At 35.2% G+C, this 25,794-nt stretch overlaps 2 protein-coding genes across 27 annotated transcripts; one reads left to right on the forward strand and one right to left on the reverse strand.

Annotated features, from left to right (window-relative positions):
• The first annotated feature begins 1,203 nt into the window (after positions 1-1,203).
• Positions 1,204-13,551, forward strand: LOC120088181 (uncharacterized). Of its 26 annotated transcripts, none has more exons than XR_016523747.1 (9): positions 1,204-1,483; positions 1,739-1,805; positions 2,440-2,507; positions 4,910-5,084; positions 5,178-5,243; positions 5,327-5,418; positions 5,503-5,567; positions 6,030-6,118; positions 6,286-6,421. XR_016523747.1 is itself a non-coding variant. In XM_090305736.1 (6 exons), exons 1-5 carry the CDS (start codon positions 1,446-1,448, stop codon positions 6,327-6,329), a joined length of 306 nt encoding a protein of 101 aa, XP_090161862.1. In that variant the 5' UTR covers positions 1,204-1,445; the 3' UTR covers positions 6,330-6,364; positions 13,305-13,551. The 26 variants fall into 26 exon arrangements, 13 of the variants coding, with proteins under 13 accessions (XP_090161862.1, XP_090161861.1, XP_090161855.1 ...); XR_016523744.1 differs by lacking the exon at positions 1,739-1,805 and adding an exon at positions 13,305-13,551 and having other exon boundaries at positions 1,208-1,483; positions 6,286-6,364; XR_016523745.1 differs by having other exon boundaries at positions 1,285-1,483; positions 1,739-1,821; positions 6,286-6,528.
• Positions 13,552-24,128: 10,577 nt separating this feature from the next.
• Positions 24,129-25,267, reverse strand: LOC120088197 (small RNA binding protein 1-like). Its single transcript, XM_039045314.2, has 2 exons — positions 25,048-25,267; positions 24,129-24,745 (listed from the first exon to the last, which is right to left on the reverse strand). The coding sequence occupies exons 1-2, from the start codon at positions 25,159-25,161 to the stop codon at positions 24,350-24,352; spliced, it is 510 nt and encodes a 169-aa protein (XP_038901242.1). The 5' UTR covers positions 25,162-25,267; the 3' UTR covers positions 24,129-24,349.
• Between the last annotated feature and the right edge of the window lie 527 nt (positions 25,268-25,794).

Consider the following 25,794-nt stretch of genomic DNA (forward strand, 5'->3'; position numbering starts at 1 on the left):
AAAAAAAAAATTATAGTTTTTTTAGAAGTAGAATAGAGTACTACATTTTCATTGATATGTTCATATTTATACATGTTCATTGGTTCAATTTCAATACCTTAAAACTCATTTAGAAGATTTTTTTTACATTCAACAACGTGTGGTGTTAGAAAAATCGAATTTCTAACTTTTTAGTAGATAGCATATGCTTTTATGTGCGCGTCATACTCAAATGAGCTTTTTTTCTAAACTACCTATATGGGTTTTTTTCTTTTAAGATGGATTTTCTGTGTGTGTCCTTGTCCATGCTAGAGTTATTTTAACTTATTCTTCCATTTTTAAGTTGCCCATACCTTCCTCGTCAGCATCTTACATTAAGTTTTTTCTTTTAAAAAAATAATAAATAAAAAAATAACAACCAACAAAACTTTCTAATCTCTCACCTCCTCATCATCAATCATAGGAAAATACTATCTAAAAAAACATTTAAAACGCGAAAACAATCTTGAGAGGAGATCAAAGCTGAAAAACACGACTAAATTTATTTTAGTGGCAAAAATCCTTCTAAATAGAGATTAAATAGCAAAAAAAGAAAAAGTCACGTCACCTTTTGTCATCGCTTTTGGGTAAAGGATTTGAACATTAAAAATCAAGTTAGAAATAGAAAAATTAAAGTTAAAACTATAGTCCAACTAGTAAATTCTCTAAAAAAAAAACCATGTAAAATGTTTAAAGGTTAAAAATCATATTTAATTTTTTTTCATTTATTATTATTATTATTGAAATGACAATTTTTTCTTCTTTAGAATTAAAATTTATGACCTCTTAATCGATTATGTGTACTTAAATGAACTTAACTATGTTCAAGTTGAAGATTGAAATAACAATTTAAACTTTCAATTAAAAATTTATAATGTAGTTCTTGCACTTTAGTATTTGACAATTTAGTTGTATGATAAAATTCGCAAAAATTTAATTTTTATGATAAAAAATTTTAATTAAGTTATAATGACGGTTTTATTTTTTAAACTAAAAAGCCTATAATGACTAAATTGTTCTGAATTTTCTTAACCTTTTAATTTGAAAAAATAAATCATTACCATTTTTAAACTTCACAAACTAAACCAAACAAAGAAATTCTAACATTTAATGAAAGATTTTCCCTAAAAAAAAAAAAAAAAAGACCCATTTTGTGATATAAAGACATAGGCAAAAATAAAGAACAAATCTTTACACACAAACCCCAAAACCCTCTTTCTTTTTCAATAAACAATTGATATTAAGAGCAAAAAAAATCCATGTGATTGAAGGAAAGGAAAAGCAGAGGCCTTCAGAAAGTTTCCCCAACTTCACACTCAGAACAGAACAAACACACAGATTGCAGGCTCTAGGGTTTGTTTCTTTCAAATGGGTCTGAAGAGAAGGAACTGTAGAAGATAAGCAAAGCACGCCAAGAAAGAAAGAAGATGAAAAGCAAAACAAAACCCCATCTCATTTTCTTGAGGTCAGCTTCTTCATTCGTTCAGATATCTTCCAGATTACCCCTTTCTGTTTTATTCTCCTCTTTAGTATGTTTTTATGGGCCCAAATTCAGAGCAGAATCGATGGAAATTGTACAAAAATTTCACGTGTGTGCTTCTGCTGCAAAACCCCCCCTTTTCTTTTTGCAAAAAAAAAAAAAAAAAATTCCCTCTTCCCCATATTGCTTTAAATAGTTATCTGGCATATGAAATCCCTTTGTGTTCTTCTTGCACTGCAGATATATCTTTGATGTGTCCTCTATCCTGAACAACGTTCCAAGCAAAGCTAGCTGGCCAAATGAATCCGTACAATGATTGTCTTGTATTCCTTTTTTTTTTCTTTTTCTTTTTCCTATGGAGAAATGCTTGGTTCCCATTTCCTCTTTGTTGGGATTTTCTTAGCCATTGATATCTTAGCAACTAAAACTCATGTTTTTTTCCCTGCTTTTCTTGGTTGGATTTGATATGTTGTTTACATCATTGTTCTTGAGATTTGAACCTTAATTCTCTTAGTGGATTTGCTTGGCTGTATTATTATCTTACTATGGAATTGAAACACATAGCTCAGGAGTGTGAAGTCCAACCATGTTAAACAATAAACTGATTGTTAGTATCTAGGAGGTGAAATTATCAATTGCTCGTTGAACCTCGTAAATTACGTGTTAGCGAAATGTATTTCTGGATATTCCTTGCTAGTAATGGAAAATGTCAAGATCAAGTCATTTCTAGTGTAGTACTTTTACGTGTATTTGGAATGATGTACAGTTCGGCACGCCCGTAATCGAGATGGAAGAATTAGTAATAAACCGATGGGAGTTTAGTGTGATGAATTGTTTGGTGGTGCTGGAATTATATCAATTCTTCAATCTGTAAACAACCAGGATGAAATATTTTTTGGTATCAAGCACATCCCTGATGACCTGTTTGTTTTGTTTTGTAGCAACTGTTTCGGAATGGTGTTACTGCTATTCCAAAGATTGGCTCGTATGCTTTGCCTACTTATTCCATGTAAGTTTATAATGGTCCACAGCTATGTGTTCCCTTGCTATATTTGGTTATTTTTATGTAAATAATAAGTGACATAATTTACTGGTCTCCAGCTAGAAGATATGTTTAAGCTTTGGCTGGCCCATTTTATATGAATTTTCAAAATATTAATAATCATTATTCCAACTGATATCATGATATTCTTTTCAACTTAAATGTGATATAGAATCTTTGTTGTCCTAGATGCAAAGAATTGAGATGGCCCAACTGGGTTTTTTTGTCTGCTCTTACTTTTCTTTTGTCATAAAAGATACTTGATCAGGGGACCTCATTTTTGTTTCTAATCGATATGATATAGCATTGACAAAGTTATTGTCTTGGGATCTTTATCAGCAGCTAGCCTTTTCTATCCATCTCTCTTGTGATACTGTCTAAATACTTAGAATGCAATAAGAGCAATCAATTCTCTTGCATAAGTACTGATTGGTGAAGATCTACACTATCTACCTACAATGTCTTAGACGACGACACAATAAGAGTGATTATTTGGGGAATTAGGAATAGAGTTTGCTAACTGCTTCCTTTTAGGATCTAAGTAGCGACTCATTTCAAACATTTTCTTATAAAGCGTTTCATAACACAATTACGTAGATAAAACTGTGCAGGTTTTGGGAATAAAAAACATACTTTAAGAAAGCATCTGATAACATAAGATGGCAGGCGACACCACTGCTTTAATCTCCAACTTAGGTAGAGAAGCGCAAACCTAAACCATCCATCGTGGATTAATAAGCAGGCTCATGATGGTGTTGTCTATTTTCTACTTGCACTGTCCAAACAAGTAATTTCATTATTTTGGGTGGTAAAAAGAGATGATGGCTGGCAAGTGAAACTTGAGCTGTTGGGATTCATGATGGTGTTTTACAGTTGTTAAGCCGAATAGAAAGACTAAGGTTGCATTTTGAGATAGTGGGAAAACAGATGAAATGACATTCAGGGAACGATCAATACATGTAATAGATAGGTTAAAATCAATAGTTTCCTCCAAGAGTAATCTTGGTTTCAATAATTGTTTGGTTTGCTCAGAAGCATAGTTTCTACGTCTTGTGATCTTATATCTCCATTAGATGGTACACCTTTGTCTTTAAGACCATTTTGACTTTGCTGAAAACAGCTAGCAAATGGAAGTTAATGGAGTCTCATTGTAAAGTTGCACGAGTCTTAGTCAATGCGATCCTAGCCCCAACCTGGTGGGCATAAATGATAAAACTTGGAACTGATCATTACTTGATTATTACTTCCATCACACTTAGTGGAATCTGTTTGAGACTGATATGTGCACTTAGATACACCCTCCGTTGACATTAAGAATCCTTATCAACTATCGTCCTACTCCTATCCTTCTTCACATGAAAGCAATACTGATATCGATTCCTCCTCTCTCGTGGGATGTTCTGCTACACAGTGTTCCTCTTCTTATGAGCCATAGAAAGATTCAATCATGTTTGATTGTTCCATGAGCAATTGTGAATGTGAAATTTTTGTTTAGTTCCCAAAGGCTGATGGAAAGGATGCCGATTCAATTGTTAAGATGCAATACACTGCTTTCATATCTATTGCAGGTTGGAAGATACCAACCCAACTTTATGGAGAGGAGAAGAATCGCACCACCCCAACCTAGTTGGATGGTCCAAAGGCAGCTGCAAAAGAATAAAGATAACTTATTATATGGAAATCTCTGGAGCCAGTGAGCTTTGAATTCTGAGTTGTTTGCTTTGTTTTCCTCTAAGATCTATGCTAGTGAAGTTAAAGAATTCGAAAAGGCTAGTACTAGGGGAATATCCAAAGGGATAGTTTTCTTGTATCTTTAAGCTTGAGAGAGAGATCATGTTAGACTTATTTACAATAATAGAAAATTTCAAGGATCTGCTGAGTCCATTAGGTCTGCTTGTTGTGTCCTTTGATACAATCCTGTTATCTTGTGTAACATCCCGCCCATTTTTTATTTAATAATAATGTAATTTTCAGTAACTTTATTATTTGGTAATTCAGTAATTGTTCTTAGTTGGAAGGCATGTTTGAAATTTTGGATTTGAAGTATAAGTGTGAGAATTTAAGTATTGACGTGAAAATTATTCAATTTAAAATTCAAGTTGAAAATTAATGGCAGAAATTAATTTTCTTTGGAAAAGGAAATGAATTAAATAGTATAAAGTGGAATAAGGAAATGATTTAATTATAATTATACTATTTTCCTTTTATTATTATTATTATTATTATTATTATTATTATTATTATTATTATCATTATTAAATAAAAAGAAAAACCCATCCCCATCTCCCTCATGCATCTCCCTCTCGCACGAGCCGCCTCCCTCACTACCCAAAAATTTCTTCACGTGCGTCGCCTCCCTTCACTGCTAGATCCACCGTCGCGCCTCCTTCATTGCCCATTCCGAACGCCGCCTCCCTCACTGCCCATTCAATCCATCGTCGTGCCTCCCTCACTGCCATTCCAAACAACTCGCCGCCGCTCGCCCAGCCGGTTTCTCTACTGCCTGTCGCGCCGCCTTCCAGCAGCTTGGCTTTTAGCTTTTGGGTAAGATCTACTTTGGTGGTAGGGTTCTTGAAAGACTTTGGATGCCCACTAAGTTGGATTAAGGATTAAATTAGTTGCCTTATTTAATTTCAGATTTGAACTTGGGAAATCACAACAGCGATTGTCCAGCGGATTCAAGATCGTTCGGCAAGAGTGTTGGTAAGAGTTTTGGTCCTTATCGTTGGTTTGTGGGCACGCTTCGATTACTGAATTAAGTTTGACTTAACCCTTATATCTTTAAGGTTCCAAGTCGTCGTCCATTGGGATTTAAAATCTGTTAGTAGGAGATTTTGGAGTCAAAATCTTGGGAGTGGTTGTTGATCAAGTTCTCTGGGTAAGCTTTTGGGTATTTTGGATTGAATCTGAGGTTTCGCAATTATTGTTGGACTGAAATTTAATGGTTGTATTCGTATGTTAGGGTCGTTACTTCAAACCGCTATCATCGTTTGGTTGTCTGATTTTATCTGTGGATTTTCGATTAAGGTAAGTAATCTTACTACTGGAACTACCCACGGGCCAGACTTTAGTTGTATGCTAGCATGATGAGTGTATGTTATGGCAAATGTTAGCATGATGAATGTAGTATGATCTGAACCAAAGTATGTTCTGGCACGAGATCTGAATTGTTTAAATATACACGTAGATACTTGAATGTTAGTATGAGATGGTTTGTGTTTCCATATGATTGTATCTGATCTGATGATATTAAGGCATACATGTATGTTGTAGGACTATGATGTTAATGTATACTTGAATGTTGTAGAACATACTGTTGAGGTATACGTATATGTGGTAGAGCCATGATGTCGAGGATTACATGTATGTCATAGATTCGTACGGTGGTGATTTTGATGTTGAGATCGTGTGACTGTCCTTACTGATTAGTTAGATGCCCCTTTAGATTTTGTGTTTCCTTCGGGATTTACCAGTTTGTGTTTCCTTCAGGATTCACCAGTTGTGTTTCCTTCGAGATTCACCAATTTGTGTTACCTTCGGGATTCACCAGTTTGTGTCTCCTTCGGGATTCACCAGAGGTAGGGGGCATGCTTAACTACAGTAGGATAAGACTCAGTCTCCTTTTTGTTTCATGTGTATATGTGTCATAGGTACCCCTAGAGGACATAGATGCCCAGCCTGACCCCAGTAGTGGGGTTACTTACAGAGTATTTCATACTCATTCTTTCTCATGTTGTTGTTTTAGGTAAGGGTAGAGATGCACCAGCGATGGACAAGCGGAATCCGTGATCAAGCCACTGGAACTAGTTTTTACGCTTCCGCATGTAGAGATTTAAAGTTCTTTTCATATTTCCCTTAATGTTAGTTTTGATGTTTGAACTTGTTAGTAAGAATTGTTTTCATATTTATTTATTAACCTTTATGATTTATGGGTACCCAATGTTGTTTTCGACGTTTGCATTTAATAAAGAACTTTTGAACTTCCTTATCTATTTAGTATTTATTTCAACATAAAGGAGTGTCGTTTTAAGTGTCATGAATGCATGTATTTTAGTAACGGCTTAACTTAAGTCCTAGGGGGTCGGGTTGTTACAGTTGTTATTAGAGCCCATGTTTTGGGTTCTGTAGACTGACTTACTATGTGAGTCTAGATAGTCCCTGTGGCCCAGTAACGGATTCCTCGTTATCGCCAGGTACGTTCTACTAACGAAAGTTTCAATGCATACATGAGAACAGTAATGAGTGTTTTAAATGCATGATGCCTGAGAAAGACCCAGGAATAGTTAGTTAACGTACGAATTTATGACAGGACATGGCACCAAAACCTAGAACAAGAAAGACAGTTAGAGAAGAAAAGCAAACAGAAAGAGTTGAGAGTAGTCAGACTGCTCCGACAGCTCCAAATCCGCTTGTGAACCAAGTTGATGAAAAGGCGATGGAGGCTAGAATTAGTGAAGTTGTTGCGACCGCCCTAATGGGAAAGTTGCAGGAATTAATCCGTAGCACAATGGTAGGGCAGCCTGCCCAGACCCAGGCTTAGGAGGAATCGGTGCCACCCGAGTCGTTACGTCAAACCCGACCACAAGACAGAGACGTGCAGGGCCTGTCTCTTAGGCCAAACATCTAAGGGATTTCCGGAAGTATGACCCCCGCCTCTTTGATGGATCGTTGGAGGACCCCATCAATGCAAAGATGTGGCTGTCATCTATTGAGACAATATTTCATTTTATGAGGTGCCCGGAAGAGCACAAGCTCCAATGCGCAGTCTTCATGCTGACTGGTAACGCGGAAATCTGGTGGTGTTCAGCAGAAAAGATGATTGATACTGGTGGTGAACTTGCAACCTGGGAACAATTCAAGGAACGCTTTTATGAGAAGTACTTCTCGGCCAACACCCGATACAATAAACAGGCAAAATTCTTGAACTTGAGGTAGGGGGTTATGTCGGTAGAGGAGTACGAGCAAGAATTCAATAAGCTGTCTCGCTTTGCTCCTGAGCTAGTAGCCACTGAGGCAGCGAGGATCGAGAGACTTATCTAGGACCTGAGGAGCGGACTGCGGGGGATGGTGCATGCCTTGGATCTCAAGACATATGTTGCGGCACTAAGGGCCGCCGTGAGGATTGATGTCGACTCTCAGGTGGGAGAGGAATACAGGAGGTCGCTCGGGATTGGGACCTCCGCAGGGCAGAAAAGGAAGGTCGAGCACAGGGCTCCTGAACATCAGCAGAGAAGCCAAAACACAGTGAATGCTCCACGTCAATGGGGACAACAGGGTTCCCAGGCTGTAACTGGTAGGGAGGACAGGTCGATATGTACCACTTATGGTAAGCAACATTGGGGACGTTGTCTAGCCGGCTCTGGGATTTGTTTCCGATGTGGCCAGAAGGGACATATGTCAAATAGATGCCCGAGGAGGAATGCGCCTAAACACAGGAGCCAACCCGTAAGCTCATTCCAAGGAGACCCGAGCTGCCAACAATAGCAGGGAAGGGTATTTTCTACCACTCGGCGTGAGACTGAGAAGTCAGGCACCGTGATGACAGGTACACTTCCCATTTTGGGACACCATGCTCTTGTTTTATTTGACTCTGGCTCTTCGCACTCGTTTATATCTGTTGTATTTGGGAGGCATGCCATGTTAGACTCAGAACCTTTTCCATTTGCATTGTCCATTTCCACTCCATCAAGAGAGATCATGTTAGCTACAGAAAAGATAAAAGCATGTCAGGTAGAGGTTGTCAATCGCGCATTAGATGTAACCCTGATAATTTTAGATATGTGCAATTTTGATGTTATATTAGGCATGGATTGGTTAGCTGCTAATCATGCCAGTATAGATTGCTCCCGTAAGGAGGTCATCTTTAACCCTCCTACAGGAGTCAGTTTTAAGTTTAAAGGGGTTGGGACCGTAGTTCTACCCAAAGTGATATCCGCATTGAAGGCCAGTAGGCTATTTGACCAAGGAGCATGGGGCTTTATGGCCAGTGTGGTGGACACTAGAGAGAATGAAGTCACCTTGACTTCGGAGCCAGTAGTGAGGGATTTTCCATACGTTTTTCCAAAAGATCTTCCCGAACTGCCCCTGTAGCGGGAGATAGATTTTGCCATTGAATTGGAGTCAGGCACAACCTCTATTTCGAGGGCTCCGTACAGGATGGCCCCGGCAGAGTTGAAGGAACTGAAGGTCCAATTGTAGAAGTTGTTGGACAAGGGTTTCATACGCCCTAGCATGTCACCATGGGGTGCACCTGTCTTGTTTGTGAAAAAGAAGGATGGATCGTTACGTCTGTGCATTGATTACAGAGAGCTGAATAAGGTGACCGTCAAGAACAAGTATCCCCTTCCCAGGATCGATGATTTGTTTGACCAGTTACAGGGAGCTACGGTATTCTCTAAGATCGATCTTCGGTCAGGATACCACTAGCTGAGGATAAAGGATATTGACATACCCAAGACAGCTTTCCGTTCGAGGTATGGACATTATGAGTTCATAGTGATATCATTCGGTCTAACGAATGCACCAGTAGTGTTCATGGATCTGATGAATAGGGTGTTCAAGGAATTCCTCGACTCTTTCGTGATTGTTTTTATTAATGACATCTTGATTTATTCCAAGACAGAGGCCGAGCTTAGGAGCATTTGCGGAAAGTTTTGGGATGTTGAGAGCCAATAAGCTATATGCTAAGTTTTCTAAATGTGAATTTTAGTTGAAGCAGGTGTCATTTCTAGGGCATATGGTATCCAAGGAAGGTGTCTCTGTGGATCCTGCAAAGGTGGAGGCAGTTATGGGTTGGGCTCGTCCAACCATGGTCAGTGAGGTGCGCAGTTTCCTGGGGTTAGCAAGCTACTATAGACGGTTTGTAAAGGACTTCTCTCGCATAGCCGCCCCATTAACTCAGTTGACCCGGAAGGGAGCAGCATTTGTTTGGAATAAGGCTTGTGAAAACAGTTTCTAGGACCTCAAGCAGAGGTTGGTTTCAGCCCCAGTTCTTACAGTACCGGATGGATCAGGTGGTTTCGTCATTTACAGTGATGCATCCAAGAATGGGTTGGGATGCGTATTGATGCAGTAGGGTAGAGTAGTCGTTTATGCTTCACGTCAGCTGAAGAAGCATGAACAGAATTATCCCACGCATGACTTGGAGTTAGCAGCGGTGGTTTTTGCTCTCAAGATCTGGAGACATTACTTATATGGAGAGAAGATACAGATCTTCACCGACCATAAGAGTTTGAAGTATTTTTTCACTCAGAAGGAGTTAAACATGAGGCAAAGAAGGTGGTTGGAATTGGTAAAGAATTATGACTGTGAAATTATGTATCACCCGGGAGAAGCAAACGTAGTGGCAGATGCTTTAAGCAGAAAGGTGGCCCATTCAGCAGCTCTCATTACCAGACAGACTCACTTATGCAGGGAACTGGAGAGGGCAGAGATTGCAGTGGTTGTGGGAAAGGCCATGGCACAGTTAGCACAGTTGTCGGTGCGACCAAGCCTAAGGCAGAAGATTATTGATACGCAGCGAGACGATCCTTATCTGGAAAAGAGAGTTCGTAGGGTGGAGTCAGGCCAGGATAGCGAATTCTCGATTTCAGCAGAAGGTGGCCTCATTTATCAAGGGCGCCTGTGCATACCAGCAGTTAGTGACATTAAAGATGAGTTATTGTCAGAGGCTCATAGTTCCTTATTTTCGATTCACCCCGGCAGCACCAAGATGTATCAGGACCTGAAACGTTACTACTGGTGGAATGATATGAAAAGAGAGGTTGCAGAGTTCGTCAGAAAGTGTTTGGTGTGCCAATAGGTGAAAGCCCCGAGGCAGAAGCCAGCAAGCTTGTTACAGCCATTGAGTGTACCAGAATGGAAGTGGGAGCATGTGTCTATGGATTTCATCGTGGGGTTGCCTCGGACAGTCAAAGGTTTCACTATGATATGGGTCGTAGACAGACTTACGAAGTTAGCACATTTCATACTTGGAAAGCCCACCTTTTCAGTGAATAAGTGGGTACAGATATAGATGAAGGAGGTGGTAAGATTGCATGGAGTGTCCGTGTCCATTGTGTCGGACAGAGACCCTCGTTTCACGTCTAATTCCTGGAAAAGTCTCCAGGCAGCTTTGGGGACCCGGTTAGACTTTAGTACAGCTTTCCACCCTCAGACTGATGGGCAGACAGAGAGATTGAATCAGATACTGGAAGACATGTTGCGTGCCTGTGCCATAGAGTTTTCAGAAAGCTGGGATGATCACTTCCACTTAATAGAGTTTGCTTATAATAACAGCTACCAGTCCACTATTGGGATGTCACCCTTTGAGGCCCTATATGGGAAGAGTTGTAGGTTCCCTGTGTGTTGGGATGAGGTAGGAGAAAGGAGATTGTTAGGACCTGAATTGGTGCAGACCACGAATAGGGCAATACAGAAGATCAGGGCTCGTATGCAAACAGCTTAAAGTAGACAGAAGAGCTATGCCGATGTAAGACGTAAGGACCTGGAATTTGAGATTGGTGTGAAAGTGTTCTTAAAAGTGGCACTCATGAAAGATATTCAGAGGTTTGGCAGGAAGGGAAAGTTGAGTCCGAGATTCATTGGACCTTTCGAAGTCCTGGAACGAGTTGGCCCTGTAGCTTACCATTTGGCTTTTCCCCCAGCAGTGTTTGCAGTTCATAATGTCTTTCATGTTTCGATTCTAAGGAAGTATGTGACAGACCTGTCCCATGTAGTTAACTACGAGCCCTTACAGTTGAATGACAACTTGAGCTACGAGGAGAAGCCCATAGAGATCCTCGCCAAAGAGGTAAAAACATTGCGTCACCGAGAAATTGCTTTTGTGAAAGTCCTATGGCAGAACCACCAGTTCAAGGAAGCCACCTGGGAGTGAGAGGATGAAATGAAGGCTCAGTACCCGGAGTTTTTTCAAGGATGAACTTTCGAGGACGAAAGTTCTTTGAGGGGGAAGAATATAACATCCCGCACATTTTTTATTTAATAATAATGTAATTTTCAATAACTTTATTATTTGGTAATTCAGTAATTGTCCTTAGTTGGAGGGCATGTTTGGAATTTTGGATTTGAAGTATAAGTGCGAGAATTTAAGTATTAGCGTGAAAATTATTCAATTTTGAAATTCAAGTTGAAAATTAATGGCAGGAATTAATTTTCTTTGGAAAATGAAAGGAATTAAATAGTATAAAGTGGAATAAGGAAATGATTTAATTATAATTATACTATTTTCCTTTATTATTATTATTATTGTTGTTGTTGTTATTGTTATTATTATTAGTTTAAAATAAAAAGAAAAACTCATCCCCATCTCCCTCACGCATCTTCCTCTGCACGAGCAGCCTCCCTCACTACCTAAAAATTTCTTCACGTGCGCCGCCTCCCTTCACTGCCAGATCCGCCGCCGCGCCTCATCCGAACACCACTGCGCCTCCCTCACTTCCCATTTAGTTCCGCCACCGCGCCTCCCTCACTGCCATTCCGAACGACGCGCCGCCTCCCTTCACTGCTCAGATCCGAACTCACCGCCGCTCGCCCAGTCAGTTTCTCCACCGCCCACCGCGCCGCCTTCCGGTAGCTTGGTTTTTAGTTTTTGGGTAAGATCTACTTTGGTGGTAGGGTTCTTGAAAGACTTTGGATGCCCACTAATTTGGATTAAGGATTAAATTAGTCGCCTTATTTAATTTCAGATTTGAACTTGGGAAATCACAACAGCGACTGTCCAGCGGATTCAAGATCGTTCGGCAAGAATGTTGGTAAGAGTTTTGGTCCTTATCGTTGGTTTGTGGGCACGCTTCGATTACTGAATTAAGTTTGACTTAACCCTTATATCTTTAAGGTTCCAAGTCGTCGTCCATTGGGATTTAAAATCTGTTAGTAGGAGATTTTGGAGTCAAAATCTTGGGAGTGGTTGTTGATCAAGTTCTCTGGGTAAGCTTTTGGGTATTTTGGATTGAATCTGAGGTTTCGCAATTATTGTTGGACTGAAATTTAATGGTTGTATTCGTATGTTAGGGTCGTTACTTCAAACCGCTATCATCGTTTGGTTGTCTGATTTTATCTGTGGATTTTCGATTAAGGTAAGTAATCTTACTACTGGAACTGCCCAAGGGTCAGACTTTAGTTGTATGCTAGCATGATGAGTGTATGTTATGGCAAATGTTAGCATGATGAATGTAGTATGATCTGAACCAAAGTATGTTCTGGCACGAGATCTGAATTGTTTAAATATACACGTAGATACTTGAATGTTAGTATGAGATGGTTTGTGTTTCCATATGATTGTATCTGATCTGATGATATTAAGGCATACATGTATGTTGTAGGACTATGATGTTAATGTATACTTGAATGTTATAGAACATACTGTTGAGGTATATGTATATGTGGTAGAGCCATGATGTCGAGGATTACATGTATGTCATAGATTCGTACGGTGGTGATTTTGATGTTGAGATCATGTGACTGTCCTTACTGATTAGTTAGATGCCCCTTTAGATTTTATGTTTCCTTCAGGATTCACCAGTTGTGTTTCCTTCGAGATTCACCAGTTTGTGTTTCCTTCGGGATTCACCAGTTTGTGTCTCCTTCGGAATTCACTAGAGGTAGGGGGCATGCTTAACTACGGTAGGATAGGACTCAGTCTCCTTCTTATTTCATGTGTATATGTGCCATAGGTGGGTATCTAGAGGACATAAATGCCCAGCCTGACCCCAGTAGTGGGGTTACTTACTGAGTATTTCATACTCATTCTTTCTCATGTTTCAGGTAAGGGTAGAGATGCACCGACGATGGACAAGCAGAATCCGTGATCGAGCCACTGGGACTAGTTTTTACGCTTCCGCATATAGAGATTTAAAGTTCTTTTCATATTTCCCTTAATGTTAGTTTTGATGTTCAAACTTGTTAGTAAGAATTGTTTTCATATTTATTTATTAACCTTTATGATTTATAGGTATCCAATCTTGTTTTCGACGCTTGCATTTAATAAAGAACTTTTGAACTTCCTTATCTATTTAGTATTTATTTCAACATAAAAGAGTGTCGTTTTAAGTGTCATGTATGCATGTATTTTAGTAACAGCCTAACTTAAGTTCTAGGGGGTCAGATCGTTACATGTTGCTTATATTTACGCATATTCCAGCATCGAGAAGATACACATGAGCTCACCGAGCTCTCATGGGCGTGGCAAAAAGATTCTCCTCTGTTCAACATGTATGATCATTGTGTTGGTATAATGTCAAAACCTTTCATTCATTTCCTTTGTGATAAAGCAAGCATTCTATCATAATCTGCTTGGCAATGTTCTCATCTGACTAAGGCTTCTTTACATTGAAAGTATTGTATGTGAAGTTTTTTGCTTCTGAAGTTATGAGTTCTATTTATGGTCGTCCTTTACTTTGATTAACTGCAAGTAAAACTCACATGTCAAAATTGATCTCTTATTGTCTGTCAGGGCATGACTAATGTAGCTTCTCATTTCATCATGCCGATGAATGAACCAAGTAATAAATCAAATTGACCATTCTTTGTTCTAGTCTTGCATTGTTATGATGGGTTATAAATCTCTGAATCTTTTTTTGATTGCTTGATATCTACTATAATTCTCTTTGTATATGGTTCTTATGTCGTGGTTATTTAATCCTTCTAACTTACATCAAGGGGAAAAAGTAGGGTTAGAAGAACACTCGCAGTTGTCGTCTTTGTTCGTTTACTAATTGAACGGTGTATTACTTGAACTTTAATATGTGGTGATTTAATTGTGTATCTTTATATTTTCTCTTGAATTAGTCTAATAAATTTAGTGGAACGGTTTAGTCCATAACCTTAAAAAATTATAATGTCTTAGTTCCTAACATATACAATGTTGTCAAGGTATAATATTGTTTCTTGTGCATATGTAAATAGATAAAACGTTTTAGGATTAAATGGGTTTATAAAATTATAAGTTTTTTTTTTTTTAATTTGTAAAGAATAAAGATTTAATTCTTGCATGATAAAAATTGATACTTCACTTGATTTTATTATTATTATTATTATTTTCCAGTATGGATTTAAAGTGTTAGGAGTTTTAAATTAAATGGATGAAATCATTACTTCTTAAATTTTGGGATAAATCATTTTAATCTAAAATTTAAAGATTAAATTATTACAATTTTAAAGTATAATTATGGAGTTATGTATTAATTTATAGGTTAAATTGTTATCGGAGTATTAGACCAGAAATATATTAATTTAAAGAAGTATGATGATGGATTTTAGGTATATACCCGTTCTTCTTATTCATTAGTTTTGGGAGGACGAATATTCTTCTAAGATATTAAAGCCAATTTCAATGTTTCTTTTTCTTCAATTACATCATTCTTATTCTTTCATGAATGGAAGTAAGTGTATTGTTAGGTTTGTTGGTGCTCAAATTTCGTCCGTATTGAATTTCGTTGTGGAACTCTGGTGATCTTAACCCTGGTTCGCTTTCCATTGGTCTAATTTTGATATTTTGTAAGTTGATCTGCGTAAAAGATCTTTGTATCTGCATTCTGATGTGTAAGTTAATAAATGAAGTGGCTAATTCAACTAACTACAAAAGAAAAAAGATTAAGTCTCTCCTTTGGATATTACTTATCATCTCCCTTTGGAGTAGTCGTATGGGGCTATTTATAAGCATATCCTCTAACACACGTCTACGGTTGCATGTGATTGCAGTAGTGTCAAGGACATTTCTGGCGCTACATGGTGCCAAATGTGGATCCATCTCAATTATTTTCTGATTAGTAGATATTCACTAGCGACTAAAATCCCGAGACACTAACATTTTTCTTTTGGGACGCGTGCTTCCAGGCTTGGATCTGTCTGTAAGCTTTGGGCTTTGTCTTGAGCAACCCTCAACAAGGTTAATTTACAATTTTAGTTAAAGAACTCTATTTAGTCTTTGAACTTTTAAAATTATCTAATAAATTCGTAAATTTTTAATTTTATATCTTATAAGTGCCTAAATTTTTAATTTTGTATTTAATAAATGCGGACAATTTTGACATCTTTTAAAAATTTAATTGATTATTAGATATAAATTTGAATTTTATCTTTGACAAGGATGAAAAAATCGTGATATTTCGTGGAAATATCATCGAATATCGTCAAAATCAAGATACCGATAGAGATATCCATGATTAATATCTTTTTTATGGAAAATCATCAAAATATCGGTAATATCGGTGATATTGCGGATATCTCGGCGATATTTTTTTTTATTTATTTTTTAATTCTGCAACGTTTATAGAGAATTTCTGTTTCATTCCCATCCTTATTTCCTCTTACCCTTTGTTTTTTCATTTTTAATCTCTCAACATATGTTTAGCTTTTCTTTCTATTAATTATTATATAATTTATATTTTTATATTCTTTCTTTGTTTTTTTCTCTATCATTCAACCACCATCTCTCCTCCAATCTATTTTTTTAATTCTCTAATTATATATTTTTTTATTTTAATTCTCTCACTATATATATACTTTTTCTTTTTTTTGTAAATGGTATCATTTATATTTTGTTGTTATTTTTTTCTTTTTCTAGTTCATAATTTCAATCCTCTCTTTACCACTCATCCATTTTTTCCCTTTTTATTCTATTTATTTTTTATTTTGAAATTTCATTTTACTTCTTATAATATATTTGAAAATACACATTTTTAGAAAAAATATTGATTGTAAACTAGATTGATTTTACTCTTAAACTAAATCGATCATGTTTGGTTGTAAACTATACCACTAATTCACTTGACCATAAACTCTTGAATTAAATATTTAATTCATAATTTCTTTTTAGATTTTAATATTTTCTATTATATCCTTACAAATCATATTTGGCTTTTTTCTCAGATCACTTTTGCTATTTATTTTCAAGCTTTTTTTCATTACATCTCATTTCTCTCTCTTCTCTCCTTTTTATCCTTTTTATTCCATCAATATATTTTCTACTTCATAGTCTAACTTTTTGTTAATTAATTATTATATAATTGGTATTTTTTAATAAGAACTTTATAGTTATCTTATTCTTTTTTAATTTATTCACTGTTTTTTTTTTTCCATTTTTGTTTAACTTATATTTTATTGTTTATATAATGTGGGAATATCCCATGAAAATCATGTTACTATTGAATTATGAATCAAGTACTTGTTGATCCAAATTTTAATTTACAAATTATTCAAGTTTATTTTTATTAGTCCAACATTTGACATTCATTTTGTATGACCTAAACTTTATTAATGAAACATTAAGTTCATACTGATTTTTTGGTCTTTCCTACTTAAATAAGTTTGTTCTAAAATTTTACTAAAAAATTCACAATATTTTTATAAATTTTTGTGATATCCATGATTTTTTTTGGAATATCCATCGATATTTAAATATCCACTGATATATCTATAAATCTGAGTTACCGATATTTTTACGATATTTTCGTCCTTAGTTTTTTGGACTCTAAACTTTTAATTCTGTGTTTGGTGCATTCGTGAATTTTAAAAGAATATGAAAGCTCAAGGACTAACTTTATAATTTTAGAAGTTTATGACCAAATAGATAATTCTTAAAGTTCAAGTACAAAATTCATATTATAATCTATATCTTACTATAATTTACCGAGGAATTATATAAATTCTAAGGTCCTGTTTTTCATAATAATTTAGTTTTTTGTTTTCTATTTTTGAAATTGTACTTATTTTCTTATAACTTTACCTTGATTTTTATCTTCAATAACATTTAAATTCTTAGTCAATTTCTGCCAGTTATCAGGTACTTAAGGAATTAGATGTAACTGCAGAGAGGTAAAACAGTATTTTAACCCAGCTATAGTTATGAGCATTTGTGAAGAGTCATCACTCTATTGATTGGTTATATCCATGGGCACAGAATATATCTACAGTGCAAAAAGTGCAGCTATCGATCTTTAGTGGAGTGATCGATAGTTAATGAATATTGATTAATTCGATTAAAGGAGTTTAATCAATTAATCTCATATCATTGGAGTTTCTAATTTGTAGGTCCATAATCAATTAATCTCATATCATTGGAGTTTCTAATTTGTAGTCCATAAGATCCCCTTGTTAGCTCACTAAAGGATAGTAATGAGAAATGATTTAAATTGTCCAAATCAAATGAGATAATTTTATATTAATGAGATTAATATATAATGGTTACTTATAGATATAGTCTAGGGGCCTTTTTAAATATAAAAAAAATATTTAAAATATTTACAAAGTGTAAATATTTTTTGGATGGTTCTATTTATAAGAATTTTCCTATAATCTATAATCCAAATTATGAGAGATATGATATATTTGAATAAGATTCAAATATTAGATTTATATGAGTTGGGTTCATAAAGAGATATATACATATAAATATGTGATATTTATATGTTAATTAACTTCATATTAAATATGATTTAATATAGTTATTTAATGATTAATTAATGGTTAATTAATTGATTAAGAAATTATGGAGATTGGAGGCTAGTATAAATATATGATATTTATGATAATTAATTAAACGTATATATATTAAATAGGATTTAATATATGGTCATTTAATTAATATGTCAATGAATTAAATAAGGGTTATTTAATTAATTAGCACTAAGGATATAAAGGGAAATACAAGGGTTAACTATTCTCCATATAAATATATCATTATAGCTCATTTAGAGCAAGAGATCTTTATTACACAAAATCCCTCCAACCTTCACCTTCTCTCTAACTTCTCTCTAGAAATTCTCTTACCTTTTTTCTCTTCAAAGTTCTTGGAGACCACACTTCTAAGCTCTTTGAATCCTAGAGAATACCAAGGCAATCTTGTTGGTGATGTCCATCTTGATTGGAGAAGCTCGAGATTATCGAAAACGGTGGAAGAAGAAAGCTTGAGAAATCATCAAAAGTAAGTTTGATTTCTTCTCTTCTTCCTCTATTCTAGCATGCATATGTTTATTTTAAATGTTTATCCTACAAATACATGATTTGTTTTCAGTTTTTATTTCTTTAAAAATCAATTATCTAAATGCAAGGCGTTCACACACTTCCACTTGGGATTCAATCCCTTCAAAATCATCAATAAAAAAAATGTAATAACTTTTTCCGCCTCTACTTGTGTTTTTGAAATCAGTTAAATCAAATGAATCAGTTCTAATAATTCTATACTTCTAGACTATGAAGCACAGATACTTCATGTGAGGTAAAGAATCAATATCAGATACATATCGAATACCGATACTTTCAGATACTTCTCAGATACGTATCTGACATGCGATTTGACGTATCTATACTTTCATATACTTTTCAGATACGTATCTGACACACGATTTGACGTATCTATTTCTATGCGTACTTTTTTTTTAAAGAAAAAAAACAAGTAACTCATCTAATCTTTCCCAATCTAAAATTAGGCAATCTATTTAAAAAGCTCACTACTCGAGTCCCAACCTAAAAGAAAAATAAATAAATAACGGATCAAACCCTCGACTAGAATCATCTAATCTCCATCTTCACATTTGAGTCCCGACAAAGTCCACCAAAATATAAACCATTTGGATATCTTCAATAATAAGTTATTCGTTTATCTTCATACTTCTCTCTCTAATCTTCTTCTTCTTCTTCTTTGCAGTGTGTGTGTGTGTACGCGCGTGCGTGCGTGCGTGCGTGTGTGTGTGCGTGTGTGTGTGTATATATATACACACATATACACACACACACACATATATATACACATATATATATGTATATATAAACAGCATATCCTTAGACGTATCCGTATCTTAGTTTTATAGAAATTGACGAATCGTTGTATCCAATCGTATCCGTTTCGTGTAGCCGTATCTGTGTTTGTGCTTCATAGCTTCTAGATGTGACAGGTTTAAAAGGTTTCTTGATAAACTTTGTTTTTACACAAACAGAACATTTACTAGTTTCATGTGCTTCATATGCATTAATCAATTTTAAATCCTTAAGTTTCTTAACCGATGAAATATTCACATGACCTAGTCTACCATGCCATATATCAAGAGACTCAACTATGTAAGTAGAATTTGGGACACTTACATTCATCATATTTGCAATACAGACAATGGCCAATAAAAAAATAAAAAAATCCATCAGTAGGATATCTCTTACCAACAAAGTCTCCTTTTTTAGTGACGACAACCTTAAGCCCAGCCCGATTCAATAGACTTCTAGATACCAAGTTTCTACTTGAGGAAAGTACATACAATACATTACTTAAGGATAAAGTTTTTCCAGAGGTTAATTTTTAAAGAACTTTCCCTTTTCCAAGCACTCTTGCTCTAGCATAGTTATCCATGAATACACATTCTCCGTCAGTAGTTTTTCCGTAGTCATGGAAGAGCTCTCGGTTTAAGCAGAAGTATCTCGAAGCTTCGGTGTCAAGTTTCCAATCAATTTTTTTTCCACCAAGTTTGTTTCCACAACAGTAGCGATTACGTCATCTTGTTCAGCAAGATTAGTTTATAGTATAGGTTGCTGATTTGGCCTTCCTTTCCTTTGACTACATTGGTAGGATTTGTGCTTAGGTTTTTCACAGACATAGCAAATCAATTTTTTTTTATTCAAACTTCCCACTAGCAGTTTTGTGATGTCATTCTTTTTATAGGAATTATTCTTTCCAGACTACTTCTTATGATTTTTTAATCTGTCTTGTTAACGGCAGAAGAGTCAACCAAGTTAACATTAATTGAATTCATATTTCAATAAATTAGATTATCTTTTAGCCTGTTGGCTTCTTCTGTGTGCATGTGACCGATTAGCTTTTGGAGTGTCATATCCTTCTTTTTGTGTTTCAGATAATTTCTGTAGTCACTTCAGAATAGAAGAAATTTTTCAAGCAGTATATTTGCTTAGAGAACCCAACATATTTTCATGCCCTCGGTTAGAACGTTAGCCACTAAATTTTCATATTCATGTATCTGCTCCACGACCAATTTCTCACCCATCATCTGAAATTGTAGTCGTTTACCGACAATATACTTCTCGAGGCCAGCATCATCTCTTCCATATCGGTACTCCAACATACTCCAAATTACCTTTGCTGGCTTTTGGACCACAAACAGATCAAACATCGAATCTATCATATGATTCAGCAGATGGTCATGGACTATTTTGTTGTCTTTCTCGTACTTATCAGGATCAATCGCGCAGGACAGCTTTGATTGATCAAAAACATTAAGGGGTTGTTTGGAGGATTCTGGATCTAAGACAGTTGTCACTTTCTCGAGATCAGCAGGCGCTTCTATGGTGAGGATATATTCAACCTCTAGTTGCTCAAAGAAGATCAATAATTTCTGAGACAATCGATGATGATTTGCTCCATCTAGTGGTTCGAGCTTGAACAAATCGGGGAGAACCTTACCATTCTTGATCGACATCTAGTTAATTGCTTTTAGATTGTTAGAACAGAAGTCACGTAGGGTTGCTGCATCGTGGAGAAACCACTGTCCTGAAAGCAATTACTGCGTGACATCGGGACTAATCGCTATGTCGGTTGCTCCCCAAGATTAACGCAGCCTCCAAATTTAGTGTGTACTCACCGAAAAATGGACTAGAATTGATGAGAAGGTTGCTCGGAATAGAATAATTAGATGAAAACAGAAGAGCAAGTAAGAAATATTTAGTTGCGTGTGTCCCCTTTCTCAGAATCTCTGTTAAATAGCAAGAGGGGAAGTTCATAAATAGGCACAAAATGAACGGTAGTTCATAAACGGTTGAAAATGAACAATTCCAGGCAAAAATGAACGGTCGTTCATAAACGATCAACAAAAATATTAATAAAATGATTTATAAATAATTATAATAAATCAGGTTTTATCTACATGGGACAAAGCTCTTCCACTCCCCCTATAGGCCTAAGCTCAAAAATCATTTCCAACACCTTAATATTTAGAAGTAAATTATATGTTTCATTTTATAAATATAATATTCATAATATATATAATATCAATCAACATTGCAAGCGTATAAATAGTATATCCAACAACATTGAATATTTTAATCAATAAATTTGATTATCATTTATTTTAGTTTTTATCATACTTGCTACACTATTTCATCTTTTTTTCTTATTTATGCCGTATCGTTTAATATAGTACCTTAGACATCACCTTAGGTATATCAATAAATTGATATACCAAATTCATAAACGAAGTATATCAAAGTCATTTCGAGAAGTGTGCATAGAATGGTGGTTCCCAATGTTTTAGGCATAGTTTAAGGATATTTTTTTCTTACATTTTCCATTTTTAATTAGAATGGATTGGGCTTACTTTACCATTTTTGCAAAACAAAAAAGTGATGACACACATAATTTTGCAAACATATTTTGCTAATTGTGCAATTACCCCATTTTTTAAGGTACTCTTAAAACGTAGATAATAAACCAAAAAATTAATAAATGGAAATAGTGTTTATAAGTTTTATTTTTAAAAAAATAAAAAATAAAAAGCTAAGGTCTCATTTGATGACCATTGATTGTTGATTTGTGAAAATACATCTCTAAATTTATTGCTTTATTATTCAAGTTTGAAAAACTAAAAAAAAAAAAAATATATAGTTTTAACTTGTTTTTATTTTTAGAATTTGGCTAAGATTTCAAATATTTTATTTAGAAAGATGAAAATTATTCTAAGAAATGGAAGGAAATAAGTTTACTTTAAAAAAAAAAAAAAAAAGTTATCGAGTATAAACCACTCTCAGATGGGACCTAAGGGATTCACAGTCCAATTATGTTAGGCGAGAGATTTTCAAATTTATGTTGATCTCAATAAAGTTTTGAAATAAAATTGAATATGCCTTTTTATCAAGGGGCCTAAAAGAATAAAAGTCACGGTAGGAGCTAATTACAATATATAATAAGCAACTAGAATATTACAAAATTATACTCATGGCCCACCCATGAAATACAGAGAAATAAAAAAAAATTATATAAAAAGACTCCTGAGAACCCCTATCAGGAAAAAAATTGTCCAAATAGAGATTTTTATTATTTTTTAAAAGAAAAAGTAAGATTAAATTACGTTCTTGACCTTTGAGGGTCATATTTATTGGGTTTCAAAAATCTATAATAAGTTAATGAATTTTCAATTTTTTATCTAATAAATCTCAAATAAATTTAAAATTAATTATTCTATTAAATGTAAATTTAATCATATACTTAATAGAACATAAACTTTAAATTTTGACTCTAGCACATCCTTGAATTTTTTTAAAGAAAAAATTGAAGGTTCAAGAACTAAATTTATAATAAATTTACAAGTTTGTGAATCAAATAAATACCAACAAATATTAAGCTCCAATCACCAAGACATGCCCACTCATGCTTTTTCTTTTCCCTTTGTATTCTAAATTAATCATAAGAAAAATAAATTTATCAATTGAAATTATCTTAGTGTTTCTTAATCGCTATTGGAATTGATTATAGTAGTGTTTCAAAATTTATACCACTCAAATAATATCGATTCATATATACGATCTCAAAAGGAAAAGAAATTGACGGCCAAAATTCTGGCATGATTCATACAATTACTATTTGCTATTATTATTTTTTGAGGAAGCATAATTCATACAATTAAAACAATATTGATTTGGGGTCAATAAATTACCATGCGTTTTGATTAGTTATACGATTTTAAATGATATATTGATTTTTTTAGTTTGACTTAGCTTTGGGCAATCAAAGGGATCTTAGTTCACGTTTTAAAAAATATATTTATATATTTTACTTTTTTGATAATATTTTTGAAAAGACTCAAAATAAAATCTAAACCGAGAAGGACCAACAAGTTACTTTTCACTTTTTTTTTCCCAAATTAGGTGTAAAAAATGAGGGACTGGGTTTTGATCTTGAAATTTAGAAATATAAAAAGATCCGTTTTAAAAAAAAAACGATAAATCCATATTTTAAGCCAACCATTATAAAAAATATAAAATAAAATTTCAAGAAATATCTAGGTACAGATCTGATTTACACCGAATTAAAAAAAGATTCAAAATACCCATCAAGAAAAAAAAGTCAACAATTACAAATCTCTTAACCAAAAGAAACAATAATTACAAAATCTGACAAGATAAAAAAGATGCTCAACTTTTTAACGCAAAGCAAGAACAATAAAACGTAAATAACACAATAATAATAACCAAAGAATCCAACAATCCAGAACGTGGGCCTATAAAAACAGGCCCATGTGAGATTACAAAAGCCCAGGCCTACAATATTCCACGCACCAAAGAAACAACAAAACAAAATTACCCAAATAGCGAATATTCCAAAATCATTTCTTCAGATTCCACAACTACCAAGACGTGGCCGACCCATGTAGGGCCCAGTAAAAAAGCCTGCATAAATATCTAACACTTTCCAACGAAAATATCTACCGCCAAGATATTTTTTGTCCAGCAGTCAATTGGATCAGAACGAAACAAGAACCAAACATTTTTCTTCGAAACAAGGAAAACATTTAATATCATTATCTTCACCTTAGAAAAGAATCTTGACCATGGCGTAACAAGCAATAATTGAGAATCGAAGAAAGAAGAAAATTCTTTGTGAGAACGAAGAACTGTACTTCATTTTCTTATGTAATTTTTTTTCTTCTTGATCGTAACATAGATCGATAATGAGGAACACGAAACCCATCGGTAATCGGTCAAAAAAGAGAGCACCCAAACGGAACAACAGAGCCACAAAATCAAAAACGAACTGCTAAGATTTTTTCATCACACTAATACTTCGAAACCAAAAGTTAAAAATCATAAAATTCAGTCTAATTTCTCCATCCTCCTTCAGATCCGCCGCCTCCTCCTCCCCTGGAGTAACGGGAACCACCATCACCGCCACCTCCACCGTAGCTGCGGTCACGTCCGCCTCCGTAACCACCTCCTCCATATCCACCTCCACCGTAACCACCGCTTCCACGGTTGTATCCACCTCCACCTCCTCCTTCACGACGTCCACCGTATCCACCTCCACCACCACCACCACGGTTGTAACCACCACCACCGCCTCCTCCACCTCTTTGCTGCGCCTCGTTGACGGTAATACTCCGACCGTCAAGATTCTGGCCGTTCATCGCCTCGATAGCACTTCTCATCGCCTCCTCCTCAGCAAACGTCACGAATCCAAATCCTCTCGACCTTCCGGTTTCACGATCGTTAACGATCTGAAGAAGAATCAACAAGAAAAAACACAGATCAGCCACAGAACAACACAAATTGACACAGTCACAACAATGAACAAAAATTAAAAAATTAAAAATTAAAAATTAAAAATAAAACCGATCGTTCTTCGTCTCTGTAAAAAAGATGAAGGTGAACGTACCGATTGAAAGGAGAGTAATAAAAGTAACAGAGATAGCAAGAGAGTAGTAGAAGTTAAAGTAACACAAAACACAGATGAGAGTCACAGAGTCACAGATCAGATTAGCCGATTCGGAACAAATCCAGATCTCGACGACAAACGGACCTTGGCTTCAACGATATCACCAAATGGAGAGAAAGCTTTCTCTAAGGCAATATTATCAGTGGCCCAAGCAAGGCCACCCACAAAGCAACGGAACTCAACAGAAGAGGAAGCCATTGAAACGGAACCGAAAAAAAGAACCCTAACACTAAAAAGGAGAGGAAGAGATTTTAGAGAGAGAGGCGGATCGACACAAATCCAAGCCTCCAAAGAAGAGCACAATGAAATGGGAAGAAGTTTAGGGTTTGTTATATAGAGAGGAGATTTAACTAGGGTTAGTTTTAGGGTTTGCTGGAAATTGAAACCAACGCGGTTCTTTTGCAATCAGGGTTAACCTAAAAGGCGGTGTGATTGTTACCTTGTTTGGATGCACCCCATATCCTATCCTTCGGTTGGTTAAGTGTATGCCTGCCCCTTTCTTCGGTTTAAGATATTTTCCAACCTAGAAAAATATCTACTTTTTACCCACCACCCCACGTTATGGATCAATTTATCCATTTTTTATCTTTTTTTTTTAACCCCCCCATTAAATCTTAGATTTTAAATAATTTGTCATCTTTATTTTTAATTCAAATTAAAAAAACAAAAACCTTTAAGTGAAAGCATGGTATTAAATTTTTATCATAGATATCGATATTTCCATTATATCATAAAAAATTCGGTAAACATAAAAAAAAATAACAAAATGTATATAATATAAACAATATACACGTTAACTTGTTTAAAATTTACAAAATATTTATTTACTCA

Source organism: Benincasa hispida, chromosome 10 (assembly GCF_027475165.1).
Source record: "Benincasa hispida cultivar pf3 chromosome 10, pf3_genome.v1.1, whole genome shotgun sequence".
NCBI lineage: Eukaryota > Viridiplantae > Streptophyta > Magnoliopsida > Cucurbitales > Cucurbitaceae > Benincasa > Benincasa hispida.

Bases quoted from the DNA above. Each gene is read 5' to 3' on its own strand.
- LOC120088181 (XM_090305728.1), top strand. From the start codon at position 1,558: ATGGGCCCAAATTCAGAGCAGAATCGATGGAAATTGTACAAAAATTTC. The intron at 1,608-1,738 runs GTGTGTGCTTCT...CTTGCACTGCAG, and splicing joins AAATTGTACAAAAATTTCAC to ATATATCTTTGATGTGTCCT. The intron at 1,806-2,439 runs GTACAATGATTG...TTTGTTTTGTAG, and splicing joins CTAGCTGGCCAAATGAATCC to CAACTGTTTCGGAATGGTGT.
- LOC120088197 (XM_039045314.2), bottom strand. From the start codon at position 25,161: ATGGCTTCCTCTTCTGTTGAGTTCCGTTGCTTTGTGGGTGGCCTTGCT. The intron at 24,746-25,047 runs GTCCGTTTGTCG...ATTCTTCTTCAG, and splicing joins GTGATATCGTTGAAGCCAAG to ATCGTTAACGATCGTGAAAC.